This window comes from Temnothorax americanus, unplaced genomic scaffold (genome assembly GCF_048541705.1).
Source record: "Temnothorax americanus isolate GAGA-0224 unplaced genomic scaffold, ASM4854170v1 Scaffold65, whole genome shotgun sequence".
NCBI lineage: Eukaryota > Metazoa > Arthropoda > Insecta > Hymenoptera > Formicidae > Temnothorax > Temnothorax americanus.
This window is the reverse complement of record NW_027509787.1, coordinates 155,976-172,650: the sequence shown is the minus strand read 5'-3', so window position 1 is coordinate 172,650 and position 16,675 is coordinate 155,976. Positions and strand designations below refer to the sequence as shown.

The window sequence follows — 16,675 nt, the reverse complement described above, 5'->3', positions numbered from 1 at the left end:
GCTCTTATATTTTATAAAGATCAACTCAAGTTTATTTGTAGCCAATAAAACAATCCGAGAGAACTTGGACGCCGTACCGATTCGTCCCGGCGAAAGCCACACGCCGCGAGGAAATTTAGAAAATTTTCACTCGGGCGGCGCCGGAGGTAACGACCGCGGCGTGAATGCAACTCGCCGTGAGGAAACTTAGAAAATTTTTGCTCGGGCGAGCGCTAGTAACATGCGCTGCCACGACGTAAGCAAAAATCCTTACGCACTAGGATAAAAGATATTTAGCTCTAATATTTTTCGTGATACATAGATATAACTATAAAAAAATATCTTTTTGTCATCTTTTAGACATCTTTTCGTCTAGCCAAAAAGATGACTATAAAAAGACATCTTTTCGTCATTTTTTAGTTTTATGTGCTGTCTGGCCGTTTTTTAATTTTTTCGAGTACGCTTTGAGTTACAGAGTTGCGGTTTGCGGCACAATACAGCACAAACGTAGCACAATGTTGCACAATTATTAAAAATACAGAATTCAAAAAGTGCGGGGCCAACTTCACACACGTTACCGTTTGATGGGTTTTAAGAAAATTAGAGAAAAACATATTTTCTATGATACTCTATTTGTGTGTAAAATTTCAGCCCGGTATCTAAAAAATTGTAGAAGTAAATGCATGTATGTACAAAAATCTGCACACACACACACACGCACTCACGCACGCACGCACGCACGCACGCACGCACGCACGCACGCACGCACGCACGCACGCACGCACGCACGCACGCACGCACGCACGCACGCACACACCCACATACATACATACTTCCGGACATTTTCTACTAATGTGATTTCTCGACATTTTGGAACATTCTAAACCTATTTCCATCAAAATTTCGAGAAATTTTTTTTTCCACCATCACAAAAGTTTCCTCTATGAGGAAGCAAAAATGGGCGAGGTTCTTTACTAAATTTAACTAAAAAAATTGAATTTTTTATGAAATATTGATGGAATAACAATGGGATCAATTGAGAGAGAATTTCAATAAAATTTCATTATATTTTTAGTAAAATCTATTTAAAATTTCTATCAGGGATATTTATCTATCTATATATAAAAACAAATGTTTTGACTGACTGACTGACTCTTCAACGCCCAGCCCAAATCCTTAATCCTAGAAACGTAAAATTCGGAGAGTATATTCCTTCTATGACGTAAGCATCCACTAAGAAGAAATTTTTAGAAATTCGACTCTTAACGGAGTGAAAAGGGGTAAAATGTATTTTCACGGATTTCTCAATATCTCTTAAGCTTGGTGAGATATCAACTTGGTTCTTGCTTACAAAGATTACCCATACAAATGCTTAAAAACATAATTCATGTTTTTGCTTTAAAGGGGTAAATCTACATTCAGGGATAAATTATAGAATTTTTCGCATACCGTAGCGAAGCACGGTATGCGGGTGCACGGATGTATCAAGCTAATACTATATAAAAATTATTTCGACATTATCTTTGCAAGGAAACTTTAAATTGAAACTAAAAAAGAGATTAGGGAACACCAATGTTGATAAAGAATTTAAATGCAAATTTACCGTTGGTTTGCTCATCCGGTTTATTCTTGCTTAGCATGAACTTGGCATAGGCTATCCTAGTAACTGGCGTGAAGTCCGAGAGGTTTGGATTATAATCCACCAGCCGTTTTGGATCCATGGATGCTAGGTCGGAGTTCGGTTGGTGTCGCAGCTGGCGACGTAAACTACGACGGGTTTGACGTTGCACCGCTTCGTTCGTACTCCCAATAGGATCTCTGGCGATAGTGCTCTGTCTCACCACGGCGTTCCAGTCTTTTTTATCAGCGCCGCTTCCTTTTCGTCCAATTGCTTTTGCGATTTGACTGAAAACATCCTTCGGCTCCTTCTCGCTCTGAATAACAGCTTGCACGATGCCTTCCACGATACCGATCTGGAAATCCTTCTGAAGTCGACGCTCCATTACTCTGCCTTTTTTGCCGGGTACTTCAAAAATATGCAAAATTTTAGTCTATAAGTATTATTATAATCGCTTTTAAAATGCATTATTTTAAAGAACGAAATATTTCCAATTGTGTGTGAACACAAGTTTACAAAAGAAAAGTACTAACTTTATCATTTTTATTGCAACTATATATCTGTCATGCTATTTATATTGTCAAGCATGCAACGAAATTTGGTGCTCAAATTAAACAAATGTTTATATGTTAGTGAATCTTTTTTATTTAATTAAATAAGTTTGAAGAAGACAATTCATATTTTGTATTTATAAATCAATCAAAATGTTTGCTATAAATTATAATTAGTTGAAAAAGGGGCGGCGGTGTGGTCTAGTGGTAGAGCGCCAGACTCGTAATCTGAGGAACCAGGTTCGAGTCCACTAGAGCCATGTAACATGGAAAAGTTTTTTTTCCGAAAAACCGCGCCCCTCCGTGCAAGATGCGGAAAAAACTGGGCTCCGTCTTTCGGAAGAGACGTTAAACCGTTGGTCCAAAGGAGGAAACAGTAAGGTAGTGGATGAATTAGAGGTTAGGGTTGGGTACGTCCCATCAAAACGCCCTTTAAGGCCCCTTGGGGTATATAAAGTAAAATTCTTTATCCTTTTTTAATTAGTTGAAAAAGAAAAGCTAGAATTTTATTGATCCTTTTTTAATTTTCAATTTTTTAAGGTATGAAAATAAAGATGGTACAAAAGAGTATTCCGTACAATACATCTAATATATTTAGAATATTTTTAAAATATTTTTTAGGAAGATTATAATAATTTACAAAAATATTTTTTAAATGTTTTTGTGTTCGCCAGATCATGTCAGAAAAACATTTCCAAAAATATTTTTGAAAGATTGTAAATAAATATATTTAATAGGTTAGATTCCGATAATCCTAGCGTTTTAATTTGATGATGGTTTCTAGTAGTACTTTTAATGCTGAACAAAAAATAGGCCTTATAGGGCTAACTGCTCTGATTTTCGAGATGTACAGTGTTAAAGTTGATAAAACTTTAGATTAAGGGCGACCTCACCGATTTCAGTGACTTTGATATATGTTGTCGATATGAAACAAGATGCCACATGGGTTTACAACTTTTCACGCGTGGAAAGCCAATGCATGTACTTTGAAAGCACAATATGTGTCTAGTTTAACAATAGTGGAGCCCCCCGTAAGGGGGCGGAACCTATTGCCTCCACGCAACACTTTCCACGCGAAACAAGGTGTCACGAGGTGTCACTTTTCAATATTCTAACTATTCTCTGCTATAACAAATTATTTCTGTTACAGATATTAAATATTTTTACACAATGCAACTTTTTATACGGAGCGACGAAAGAAGAAAAAACGGGTTTTTAACTTTTCACGCGAACCGAGGTTCATTCCCATTCCCCCTGCTTGCGGGGGAGAAGCGGTAGTCTACGTGTGTACTGTTTATACATACACAATTGAAACATTATTTAAAAATTTATATAATTTATTTTTAACTTTAACACTGTATATCTTAAAAACCAGAGCGGTTAGCTCTATAAGACCTATACAATTTTTTTTATCACATGTGCGTGGAAAGTGGCCCATTACGCGCGCGTTATCTGTGCGACAAATGAGCAATTCCACACACAAGTCAAAACTGTGCGGTAATGTAATATTACCGCACTGGTTCAACTCGTGTGTGGAATCGGCCATCCGTCGCATAGATGGCGCGCGCGCAATAATGGACCACTTTCCACGCACTTTGTAATATAAAATAAGGTATGTAACACGTGCGGGTTGAGAATTGGACACGAGTGCGGAGTGGACGCACGAGCCAATTCCCGCACTTGTTACACAAATAACTAATTGTTCAGCGTTAAAAATACTACCAGAAACCATCGTCAAATTAAGGCGCCAAAGTTATTGGAATCTTGCCATTCAATAATATTTGTAAAATTTTTTAAAAATATTAATATTACTTTTTGTATATCTATATCATCGGCGTAATGTTGTGTGGGTGAGGCTTGCATTGTACTGCTGGCAAATATATGTTTCGCAGATGTCATGATTTTGCTTCGTCTGAAGCCTGCTTATATTAGCCCCCAACTGAAATTTACTTACGAGTCAATCTTATTACTATTATGCGCCGCCTAGCAACGTCGTTGCGAACTAGCACGGAAAGATGCGCTACCATGCATCTTTCTTAATTAAGAATATTTCATAATGTTTCAATAATATTTGAAAAAAGATTATAAAACCAATAATGAATAAATTTAAAATATTTTTTTAAATATTTTGAAACAAGATTATAAAACAATATGTAGATTTGAATTAATATTTTAAAAATATAGGGGAGACCGGGCAAAGTCGGGCCTTTTTTTGGTGCCGATTTTTAACAACAAAATAAATCATTTTAGTGAAATATAATATACCATTGTAAAGAGTAAACCCTTGGCTACAAAATTTATATAGGCGTTTTTGGTCTACGTTGGTTTGTTCAACCGGTATAAACGACAAAGGTGCAAAAAACGATAAGTCAAAATTCCCGGGGCGGAGTCGTATCTTCATTCTCGGACTGGATTTTAAATATAGATACCTAATTTTGATCATAAAAAATATTAGAATACACTTTATTCATTGTTTTTTAGTAGAAAAATAAAAAGCGGAAAATAATTTCAAGAAAATCAATTTTCTTTTTCGCTAACAGTTAAAGCATGTAAAAACAGAGTCTGACGAGCGCACGCACTCGTTGTGTGCCTTACGCCTGCACAAAATGCACTGTTTTTCATCGGCTCTGTTGTCTATTATGTCCGAGCATACGCAGCACATATTATTTAGTTTTCTTGACTTCTTTTTGGTTTGGAAATGACTTCGCCCCGAACACAAGTTTTAGGTTTGGTTGCTTATAAAATAATAGATATGAATGGAAATAAAAAGACTGCACTGAATTCGTGTTCAGCATGAATTACTTTGAGATTCGGAGAGACAATAACACTTAATAATATTACAAACTTTCGACGTAGAAGAAATTTTACTTTCGACCAGCGAAAACACGTTTGCTTTGATAAGAATCACAACATGGCAAGTGGGGCCAACTTCGCCCCGGTCTCCCCTATTTCAAATATTTAAGAAAATATTATTTGGATGATAAAGAAGAACATTTTTATAAATATTGTTACGCCCGCTCGCCCGTGCCGAGACGTTCGTTCTCGTGGGCTGAAATTGGCTTCGCTCCGCAGAAGTTTCAAGCCGAAGCGCGTCCCTTGACAACGGGGACGCATAGAATTATTGATTTAATTATCGCCCGTCAGATTGATCTGGTGACTCGAATCGTTCGGTCCGGTTTCCCAGAACTTTCTTGTATTCCGTTCTGAGTTTAAATAAACCCGAGTTCCTTTTTGTATAACGAGAGTGGTTATTTCTGCGATCCCGGAAGTACGCGGGCGCGTTCGTGAGTGCGCGCGACACGAATAGCGAACGGAGCGTAACACTTTTTGGGGGCTCGTCCGGGATCGCGCGTGTGAGTGTGTGTGCCATGACGACGCTAGTTGCGACGAGAAAGAGACGCCTGGTGGACTCTTCGGAGCCTGCGACGGAGTCGGCAGCTTCAGAGACGGCAGCTCTCCAAACCGTGCTACAGGAGATGCGGCAAATGCGCGAGGAGCAGGCGCAACGTGATGAGGAACTCGCCGCAATGCTTCGCCGGCACGATGAGGAGCTCCAATTTTTACGGGGAGACCGGTTGCCTTCTCAGGAAACACAGCTAAGTCCTTCCAATATTAGAGCGAATCGCGGTCCGGAAGTAGAAGCCGTTGGTGTGGCAAACGGCGCGCGCAGTGAAATCGGATATAAACTTAAACCTGACACGTTTGACGGTGTGGTTCCGTTGCGAGAGTTTTTCTCGCAATTTAATTTAATCGCACGCGCGAATCAATGGGACGATGCGATCAAAACCGTAGCTTTAGCGTCGTGCTTAAGGGGAAAAGCGCGTTCTGTCCTAGAATCGGTAAAAAATTTAGAGAATTTGGGTTACGAAGAACTAAAATCCAAATTAGAACTACGTTTCGGTGAGGGGCAACTTTCGCAAAATTATTATACTCAGTTTACGAACAGAAGGCAAAGATTCGGGGAAGATTTAGCTACTTTCGGTCACGAATTGGAAAGGCTCTCTCGATTAGCTTATCCTGAGTGTCCCTACGCGGTTCGAGACAAGATCGCGTGCGCTCAATTTGTTTCTTCCCTTTCGGACGGATTTGTTAGAAGGACTCTTCAGCTAGAAGGGATTACCTCGCTGAAGTTGGCCATAGAGAGGGCAAAGGCCGTCAAAATTATACAGGGAGGAAATTTTGAAAGAAGGAGGGATTTTGAGAAGCGATTTGAGAAGGGGAAGGATAGGGGCGTGAAGAGTAATGAAAAGGGGGACGGAGATGAAAAAGTCGAAGAAAGAGGAAAGAAAGGTTATGGTTATAAGCGGAGGGATTGGAATAGAACAAAAGAGTGTTGGAATTGTGGAAAGGAGGGACATTTCCGGTTTGAGTGTCCTGAGAACAAGGGAAACTCGGTTTAGTTGCTCTCGGCGGGGGAAGAACAACTGAAGTGGGCATTACCCCGAGTGTTAATTGTTCTAATTGTTCTCAAACTTTTTCTGTTAATCGAATAAAGTCAAGTTCAAATTATTTTAGTTATAAGGGGATGTTGGATGGTAACGAGTGTTGTTTCAAGATAGATACGGGTTCGGATGTTTCGATTCTTAGTAGAAGAATGCTTAGAGAGGGCAAGCACATCATTCAGATTAAGGACAATTCTCTTAGATATCCCACTGGAGAGGTAGTTCCCATCGAATTTAAGGTCATGGCAAAAATTCTCTTGGGAAAATATTTCGTGGAAATTTCTATGTATGTAATAGACATGAATGATGATTGTTTATTAGGTGTAGATTTCTTAAGGAAGATAATGTTGTAATAGTATTTAGTTTATCGCTTTATTCTTTTAATGTTTCTTTAATGGTCCTTATGATACATTGTTTTAAGCGCGCGCTTGTGTGACTCTAGCCCTCTTCTTTACCGACTACTTTACCGATTGAAATTATTATCTCTAGGGTCGTTACGAGTCGTTCGTTAATGTTACGCGCCGCACCTATCTAACCTCTTAGATTCGGCTGTACCTTTGTATGTTACGCACGTTAGAAAGCATCTTTCTCTCTGTGAGTTTTGCTCAATTAAACAGATTTATATAAGTCAAGTGTGCTTATTATCAACCTCTGCATCAGGTTATGGGCCCAGCACGCTTCCACTGCGCGTACTTGTATAATTGAGCGGAATCGTGAGCTGTTTATACGGTGGCAGTTCGAAACGAGCGTACCGCGTGTAAAAGCTCGAGTTACGGCAATCTCAGTAAATAGAGAGAAAAGATAGCGGTGGAAAGTTTTCCAAGTACAAAGACGAGCAAAGATGGCAATGTCAAATAACGAATTAGCCACTATCAGGAAGTTGTCAGGCCAGGATAATTTCTCAGTATGGAAATTCCAGTTAATGCTCGTAATGCAAGAGAAAGGCTTCGATGATGTTCTGGATGGATCCGAGTGCAGGCCAGATGGAGGAGCACAACTGGATAATTGGCTGAAGAAGGACAAAGGTGCGAGACGACTGATTGGCTTAACTGTCGAAGAGAACGTTATTAATCTCATCATGGGATGCGACTCTGCAAATGAGATGTGGGAGACAATTCTAGGACTCTATGAGAAGAAGTCAGGACAACGAATTGTAAGTTTATACAGACAGCTGCATAATTCAAGGATGACTCCGGACATGTCGATGACAGACTATATCGGGAACATCAAGAAGACGCTTAGTGCACTGAAAGCGGCAGGAGGAAAAATCGAGGATTTGAATGTGATCGCGATCATATTGGATGGTTTACCATCGAGCTTCGTTCATTTCTGTACTACGTGGGATAATAGGCCGGACGTGGATCAGACACTCGATAAGCTGTACAATGCACTAATGAATGCAGATGAACGTCTACAAAAACATGATGATGATGTGATGGCACTGGTAGCCTCAAAGCCGTTAAAGTCTAAGAAATTCGAGTCTAAGGATTTAAAAAAGGGATCTAAGGTTAGCGATAATCCAAAATTTACAGGGAAATTTACTGGTAAGTGCCACCATTGTCAGAAACCCGGTCATAAGAAAGCGGACTGTTTTCTACTTAAGAAAGCAGAAAATAAATTAAAGTCAAAAGACGATGATAAGCAAGGTACAACTTTTCTGTGTAATTCCGGTGAAGCAAATGTAGCTATAAGTCCACAGGATTGGATTGCGGACAGCGGAGCGAGCTACCACATGGCGTTTGATCGAAAAATATTCTGGTCACTGGAAGAGGAAGGAACTAATGAGAAAATTGGTCTAGCAGACAACAGAAGCTTGGCTGTGAAAGGCGTCGGTCAAATAAAAGTTGAAGCCTGGGTAAATGAGCAGTGGAAAACGGTAACTATTAGCAATGTTCGTTGGATACCAGAACTAGGTAAGAATCTGTTCAGTTTTAAAGCCGCAACGGACCACAACTTTAAAATAATAACATGTAAGGAGCATGTTGAGGTAATTCGAGATAATCAAACCTATGCGTATGGATTCTGGGACACCAATGTGTACAAGATGAAATTCAGACCGGTGTGGCCATCACAAGCCTGCACAGCTCAGAAGATTTCGCTGAAACTACTACATGAGAGAATGGGTCATGCAAGCGTTGACACATTACGGAAAATGGTCAAGAATAATGCGATAACTAATATCGAGCTAAACGATGAAACGATATTCTTCTGCGAGGCGTGTCAATATGGAAAGCAAGCAAGAAGACCATTTCATTCAGCGATTCCGAAAGATGTAAAGGCAGGAGAGGTAACTCATACAGATGTGTGTGGCCCTATTGAGGAAACAGCACTGAATGGTGCTAAATATTTCATGGTTCTGAAGGACGATGCAACTGAGTTTCGGACGGTGTACACACTACGCAACAAAGAAGAGGTTAGCCAACGACTTATCGAATATTGTAATATGGTCAAGACAAAGTTTGGTTCTGAGATCAAGGTAATTAAGTCAGACAATGGGCGAGAATTTGTCAACGAACATTTGCATAAACAATTCAAGAGCAGAGGAATTGTACACGAGACAACAGCCCCGTACAACCCGGAGCAAAACGGGAAGGCGGAACGAGAAATTAGAACATTAATGGAAAGCGCACGTTCAATGTTGTACGCAAGAGATATTCCGAAATACTTATGGAATGAAGCTATATTGACGGCAGCCCAAATTTTGAATCGAGTTTCTACAGTGAAGAGCAAAAACAAGACGCCGTTTGAATTGTGGCACAATAAAAAGCCAGATATTTCAAACTTTCACGTGTTTGGTACAACATGTTATTCACAAGTACCGAAAGTATTACGACGTAAGCTGGACAAAAGGGCGGTTCGTCGAATCTTTGTCGGATACCAAGGAGAGTCAAATAATTATAAACTATTTGATCCTGAGACACGAAAGTTTACTCATGCAACAAATGTAAAGTTTGATGACGAAGTTGGAAACTTCGAATTTGCTACAGTTACAGTGGGAGACAACGCGAATTCTGAAGAATCAAAGGATCAAGTTACCAACAATGAAGATGATGAACAAGTCAAAGAAGCATCAGAAGAAGAAGCCAAACCAGTCAAACCGGAGGAAATGAATTTGAGACCACGTGAATCATTGAAACGACCGGTGAGGTTTGGTCATGCGATGCTGGCAATTCAAGAGCCACAAACTTATATGGAAGCGATATCATGTCCTGAAGCAGAACAATGGAAGAAGGCCATCGACGAGGAAATCGAATCGCATATGAAGAACTCTACTTGGTGTGAAGAAGAAATGCCATCAAATAAAAGAGCCATCAATTGTCGATGGGTGTTTAAACTGAAGCAGACTCCTGGTGAAGAGGATCGGTTTAAGGCACGTTTGGTTGCCCGTGGATTTACACAACGTATGGGCATCGACTACGAAGATGTGTATGCACCTGTGGTTCGAGCAGATAGTTGCAGAGTTCTTTTTGCCAAGGCAGCAAAAGAAGATCTCGAAATGAAGCAGTTTGACGTTAAGACTGCATTTTTATACGGTGAATTGCAAGAAGACATTTGGATTGAGTTGCCGGATGGACCGTGGCCGAAGGGACATCGCGTGAAGCTAAATAAGAGTCTATATGGGCTTAAGCAATCACCAAAATGCTGGAATCTTAAATTCCACGAAGTACTGGAAAGTTTCTCGATGAAAAGGTCAAGCGCAGATGACTGCATTTACATTGGACGAAGAGGCCAGCACTTCATTTATTTGGGATTGTACGTAGACGACGGGATAGTCATGAGCGATTCAGCGGATCTTTTGAACGAGTTCTTAAATAATCTTAAAGCAGCCTTCGAAATAACGATAAAGGAACCACGATTCTTTGTGGGTCTGGAGATCGAACGTGACCGAGAGAAAAGAACGATTAAACTTCACCAACGTTCTTATATTGAAAGGTTAATTGATAGGTTTCGAATGGAAGATGCAAAACCATCATCAGTACCAGTAAACTCGTCGATCAAATTGTCAAAGGAGATGTGTCCGACCAATGATGAAGAAAAAGAAGAGATGCGACAGAAACCGTACGATGAGCTACTGGGGTCATTACAGTTCGCAGCCAACATGACACGACCAGACATAGCGTTCGGTGTGAATTTGCTAAGTCGATTTAAAGAGAATCCGGGCTCTCAACACTGGATGGCGGCAAAACAGATTGTTCGATATTTGAAGGGAACAATCGAACAAGGAATCATCTACGATGGGTTTAACAAAGACGACACGACACTGACAGGCTACTCTGACGCGGATTGGGCCGGAGATCACGATGATCGTAAATCGACAACTGGATATATCATGCTGATGTGCGGCGGACCAGTGGCTTGGGCTTCGAGGAAGCAGGATGCGAATGCACTTTCGACGCTAGAAAGTGAATACGTTGCGGCTGCAGCAGCAGTACAGGAACTCATTTGGTTAAGACGATTAATTAATTCCTTAAATGATAATCAAGATTTCTTAGTATTATTGTGTGACAATCAGGGTGCAATTCGATATAGCGAAAGTACTCAATTTCATCGACGTACTAAACATATAGACAATAAGTGGAACTTTATTAGAGAAGAAGTTCAAAGTGGTAGGGTCAAAATGAAATATGTGCCCACTGAATATCAACTAGCCGACATTTTAACAAAGGGACTAGCTCGAGTACGTTTTAATTTTCTTAAGAAACTATTGTCGTTGCGCGAATAACTAAATAGTGGGAGTGTTGTAATAGTATTTAGTTTATCGCTTTATTCTTTTAATGTTTCTTTAATGGTCCTTATGATACATTGTTTTAAGCGCGCGCTTGTGTGACTCTAGCCCTCTTCTTTACCGACTACTTTACCGATTGAAATTATTATCTCTAGGGTCGTTACGAGTCGTTCGTTAATGTTACGCGCCGCACCTATCTAACCTCTTAGATTCGGCTGTACCTTTGTATGTTACGCACGTTAGAAAGCATCTTTCTCTCTGTGAGTTTTGCTCAATTAAACAGATTTATATAAGTCAAGTGTGCTTATTATCAACCTCTGCATCAGATAAATTTAGAAAATGTTTTTGAATTTGCTTTTATTTCTTCAGAATCCGATAAAGAAAAGGTTTTGAGTTGTTCTCGAATTCAAGTTTCTTCCGAAAGAGCTCCATTCTTGAAAGAACTCTATACTAATAATTCCTCAAATTTAAATAAGGCTCAGAAAGAAATTTTTACGGATTTCTTAGAGGAGTATCAGGATGTATTTTCCGAGGAGATTGTTGCTGGTAATTGTGGAGTCGTCGAACATGTCATCAATTTAGAAGATTCTTCTCCCATTAAGTAGGTTCCTCGTCGAATTTCCTTACGAATGCGAGGGGAAGTAGAAAAGATTATTGAGGAAATGAGAAAGCAAGGGGTCATAGAAGAGTCGCAAAGTCCGTGGGTTTCTCCTGCTGTTTTGGTAAGAAAAAAAGATGGAACGTTGAGATTTTGCGTCGATTATATAATGGTAAATGCAATAACTAAAAAAGATTCGTTTCCCTTGCCTAGAATAGATGACATTTTCGATCAGCTTTCGGGAAACTTTTGGTTTTGCACTCTGGATCTTAAAAGCGGTTATTGGCAGGTAAAGATTCGTCCTGAGGATAGGGAAAAGACTGCCTTTTCTATTGGACGTGGATTATGGCAATTCACTGTAATGCTTTTTGGGCTGTGTAACGCTCCTGCTACCTTTGAGCGTTTAATGGAAAAAGTATTGCGAGGATTATTATATAAAATTTGTTTGGTTTATTTGGACGATGTAATAATTTTTGGTAAAAATTTTAATGAAATGCTAGAGAATTTAAAGAACGTGCTCTCACGGTTACGTTCTGTTAATCTTAAAGTAAACCCTAAAAAGTGTATTCTCTTTGCAAAGGAAGTAAAATATTTGGGACATATAGTCTCTTCAGGAGGTGTTACTACAGATCCGGAAAAGATCTCTGCTGTGAAGGATTGGCCGATTCCACATAACAAGAAGCAGCTTCGAAATTTCCTAGGGTTTTGCTCATATTATCGGAAATTTGTAAAAGGATTTTCTTCTTTAGCCAAACCTTTATATGCTCTAACAGAAAATCAGGTTAAATTTTCTTGGGACGAGAAGTGTCAAAGTGCATTTTTAGAGTTGAAACGAGTGTTATCTTCTTCTCTAATGTTATCCTTCCCGAGTGGGGATGGAGAATTTATTTTGGACACTGACGCTTCGAATATTGGAATTGGCGCAGTCCTTTCACAAAAGCAAGAGGGAGTAGAAAAAGTCATTGCTTATTTTAGTCGTGTACTTAGTAAGTCTGAGAGAAATTATTGCGTTACTCGTCGAGAACTCTTGGCGATAGTCGATTCTATTAAATTTTTCCGGCATTATCTTCTAGGGCGGAAGTTTTTGATTCGTACGGATCATGTTTCTCTTAGGTGGTTGATGTCCTTTAAAGACTTAGAAGGGCAATTGGCGCGTTGGCTGGAAAGACTCCAGCAATATGAGTTCGAGATTATTCATCGCAAAGGTTTAATTCACAAGAATGCCGATGGGCTTTCTAGACGACAATGTGAATCATTTGGTTGCGAATATTGTGTCAAAGTGGAGAGAAGGCAGATTGAAGAATCAAGAAAATCAGTCGCTCGTATTATTCTCATAGGAGAAACTCTTCAAGATTGGCGCAAGGAGCAATTAGAGGACGTTAGCATTGCTTTTATTTACCGCGGGAAAGAAACGGGAATACGTCCGTCTCGTTTTGAAATACCCGCTGGAAATGTCTCCGCCCAAATATATTGGTCTTATTGGGATGCTTTGAGTTTAAAGGATGGGGTTCTTTATAAGAGATGGGAAGCACCGAATCTTAAGTCAAGTATTTTTCAGCTTATTGTTCCTCGAAACCGTGTTAACCAGATTCTAGAAGAAGCGCATGATTCTTTTTCTGGAGGACATTTTGGAGTCAATAAAACTCTTGAAAAAATCCGAAAGCGGTTTTATTGGGCTACCTGTAAACAAGATGTGGAGGAATGGTGCAAAACTTGCAAAGTTTGTGTGTCAAAAAAAGGCCCTTTGGGGAAAGGAAAGTCTCCATTACAAATTTATAATGTTGGGGCCCCATTCGAAAGATTACAAATGGACATACTTGGCCCTCTTCCTATTACTACTTCCGGAAATAGATATCTCCTCGTCATTGTTGACTGTTTCACCAAATGGGTAGAAGTTTTTCCTCTCAGGAATATTAGGGCAAGTACAGTGGCAGAAGTCTTCGTTAATCAAGTCATTTCTAGACACGGGGTCCTTTTAGAAGTCCATACGGATCAGGGGAAGAATTTTGAGTCCAAACTTTTCGCGGAATTGATGAATCTCCTTGGAATTCGGAAAACGAGAACAACTGCTCTACATCCGCAATCGGATGGACAAGTCGAGCGGCAACATCAGACTATTATTAGTTATTTGGCGAAGTATATTTCTGAAAATCAGAAAGATTGGGATCGCTGGGTCCCTATGTTTTTATTGGCTTACAGATCTTCTAAACACGAGACTACTGGAGTAACTCCCGCCGAGCTGTGTTTTGCCCGAGATCTTAGGTTGCCGTTAGATCTGCTTTTAGGAAGTCCTCCGAGGGGAGGATCTCAGTCAGTTGAAGGTTTTATTGGGAATTTGAAAGAGAAGTTGGACAAGATTCCAACGTTAGGGAACGTATGGATATAAAGTCTTCACGAGCAAAATCTTGGTATGATCGAAAGGCCAGGCAAACTCTTTTTCAAGAAGGGGAGAAAGTTTGGTTTTATAATCCTCGTAGAATGAAAGGTAGAGCCCCTAAATTGCAGAGCAATTGGGAAGGACCTTTCTTAATAGTGAAAAAGTTGAATGATGTGGTCTATTGTATTCAAAGATCTGTGAGACATAAGAAGAAAATTGTGCATGCGGATAGGTTGGCTTCTTTTTCCGAAAGACATTAGAGTTTGATAGGGATATTATGGACTAGGTTGGGTGTAATAATTTGCGGGGAAGGTTAATTACGATAGAAATTAAGATTGTTGTGTTGCGCTGTTTACTGCGCGTGTTATTTTGTTCTTAGATATTTACGGAAGCCGAAGCGGGCGTAACTCCTCACCGAGTTGGACATCTTGGGAGCTGGCTTGTTGCCGAACCTAATACCGGCGAAGGGTAAGACTGCCTCTCTCACGGTTGTTTGATCCGTGGTTTTTCCGTGAGACATAGGGCAAATGCCGAGGCAGGGACTTGGGGAGTCTTTCGAGACGTTGGGTCCACGGTAAGCTTCCCCCCCCCCTTGTCCGAAGATTTAGAAGAGGAGCAGCGACATCTCCGACGACTTCGGGAGCTGAGAGGAAGAGGCCTGTGTTGGGAGGCGAGATCTCTTGCGAGGGAATTGATGAGGGGTCGCCCTGGAGTCGGCAGGTGGGAGAGAGTATTTTCTTCCGGAAAATGTCGATTGGGGACTCTCTCCCATGAGGAAGAGGACATGATCCTGCACTCGAGAAGAGGACGGTGCCCGGTAACCTGTGGCAGCAGCCCAGGGTAGGGTAGGAAGCCGTGAAGAGGACATGGTCCTGGACTTCCAGAGTACGGTTGGGACCGAGAAGAGGACGGTGCCCGGTAACCTGTGGCAGCAGCCCAGGGTAGGGCAGGAGGCCGTCCCGGTACCCTGGAATCGTACAGAAAAGTTCGCCCAGTCAGGAAATTGCCCCTCTGGATTGTCGGGACGACAATCTGAAGAGGGGGGGCAGTGTTACGCCCGCTCGCCCGTGCCGAGACGTTCGTTCTCGTGGGCTGAAATTGGCTTCGCTCCGCAGAAGTTTCAAGCCGAAGCGCGTCCCTTGACAACGGGGACGCATAGAATTATTGATTTAATTACCGCCCGTCAGATTGATCTGGTGACTCGAATCGTTCGGTCCGGTTTCCCAGAACTTTCTTGTATTCCGTTCTGAGTTTAAATAAACCCGAGTTCCTTTTTGTATAACAAGAGTGGTTATTTCTGCGATCCCGGAAGTACGCGGACGCGTTCGTGAGTGCGCGCGACACGAATAGCGAATGGAGCGTAACAATATTTCTCAAAATATTCTTAAAAATATTACCATAAAGGTTTTTAAACCATTTTAAAATATTCCTAAAACTATTTTAAAATGTTTCTTGCAATATTTTTTATAGAAATATTCAGAAATATTTTTTGAAAACATTTTGTGCTGTATGTGTACATCAAACTTAATTTAATACATATTTGAAAATCTTGTTTTCTCAAAATCAGGTGCCACATTCACATTCACGCTAAAATAGATATTCATAATTCGACCTTATATTCAAGATTGTCTTAAATATTATCTCGATAACATTATATATACGATCATTTCATTGATTGTGTGGAGTCTTAAGGTGGTCCTTTCGTGAGAACAAGTATTAGATAAGTACCTAAATTTGATGTGTTAAATATACAGTAATCAGTAATAAGGGACATGTGTACGAAAAATCAAGTGAGGTTACCGACACTTTACAAGAAATAAGTCATTCTAAATGTGCGTTCGCGGAGCGTGCCATTGTCATTCTATCCTTGTTTACATCTAATGAACGAGAAAGATAGAATGATGCAAATCGCCACGGCCGAGGTTTTCAACGAATAATACATGTACTTAGCGATCAGATGAATACATTATTCATGTCTTAAAATATTCCCCGAAGTTTCCGGATTTCGTACATACCTTGAAAATAAGGGCTTGCCAAATGTTTTGCTCTGATTCTCTGATATATGAGGTTAATAAGTAGTGGATCCAATCGCATATTGCTTTACTCGTATTGTCATGCCTGAACTAACCTAAATCGAGTCCAACCGCACTATTATTGTGATATTTTTTTAATTAGTAAATAATTAAATACAATTAAATCGTGCGTGTAAAATCATGTTATATTATTATAATTATTGGGATGTTGTGTAATGTTTGTCACTGTTTGTTTTCAATTACCTCATGACGGACTGTTACTTGACTAACTGGGTCAGCGAAAGGACCACCTTGGTGATCTTGAATATAAAAAAATTTGGACTATGTCGGATCTTATATTTAAGACCATTT

The 16,675-nt window shown here is 40.1% G+C and overlaps 1 protein-coding gene across 1 annotated transcript in view; it reads right to left on the bottom strand.

Annotated features, from left to right (window-relative positions):
- The window catches only part of Trp (transient receptor potential), a 207,921-nt gene that overhangs the window by 81,877 nt on the left and 109,369 nt on the right, over window positions 1-16,675 (bottom strand). Inside the window, exon 16 of the mRNA XM_077421230.1 lies at window positions 1,583-2,005. Coding sequence (XP_077277356.1) covers window positions 1,583-2,005 — 423 coding nt within the window. The remainder of the gene's footprint in view (window positions 1-1,582; window positions 2,006-16,675) is intronic.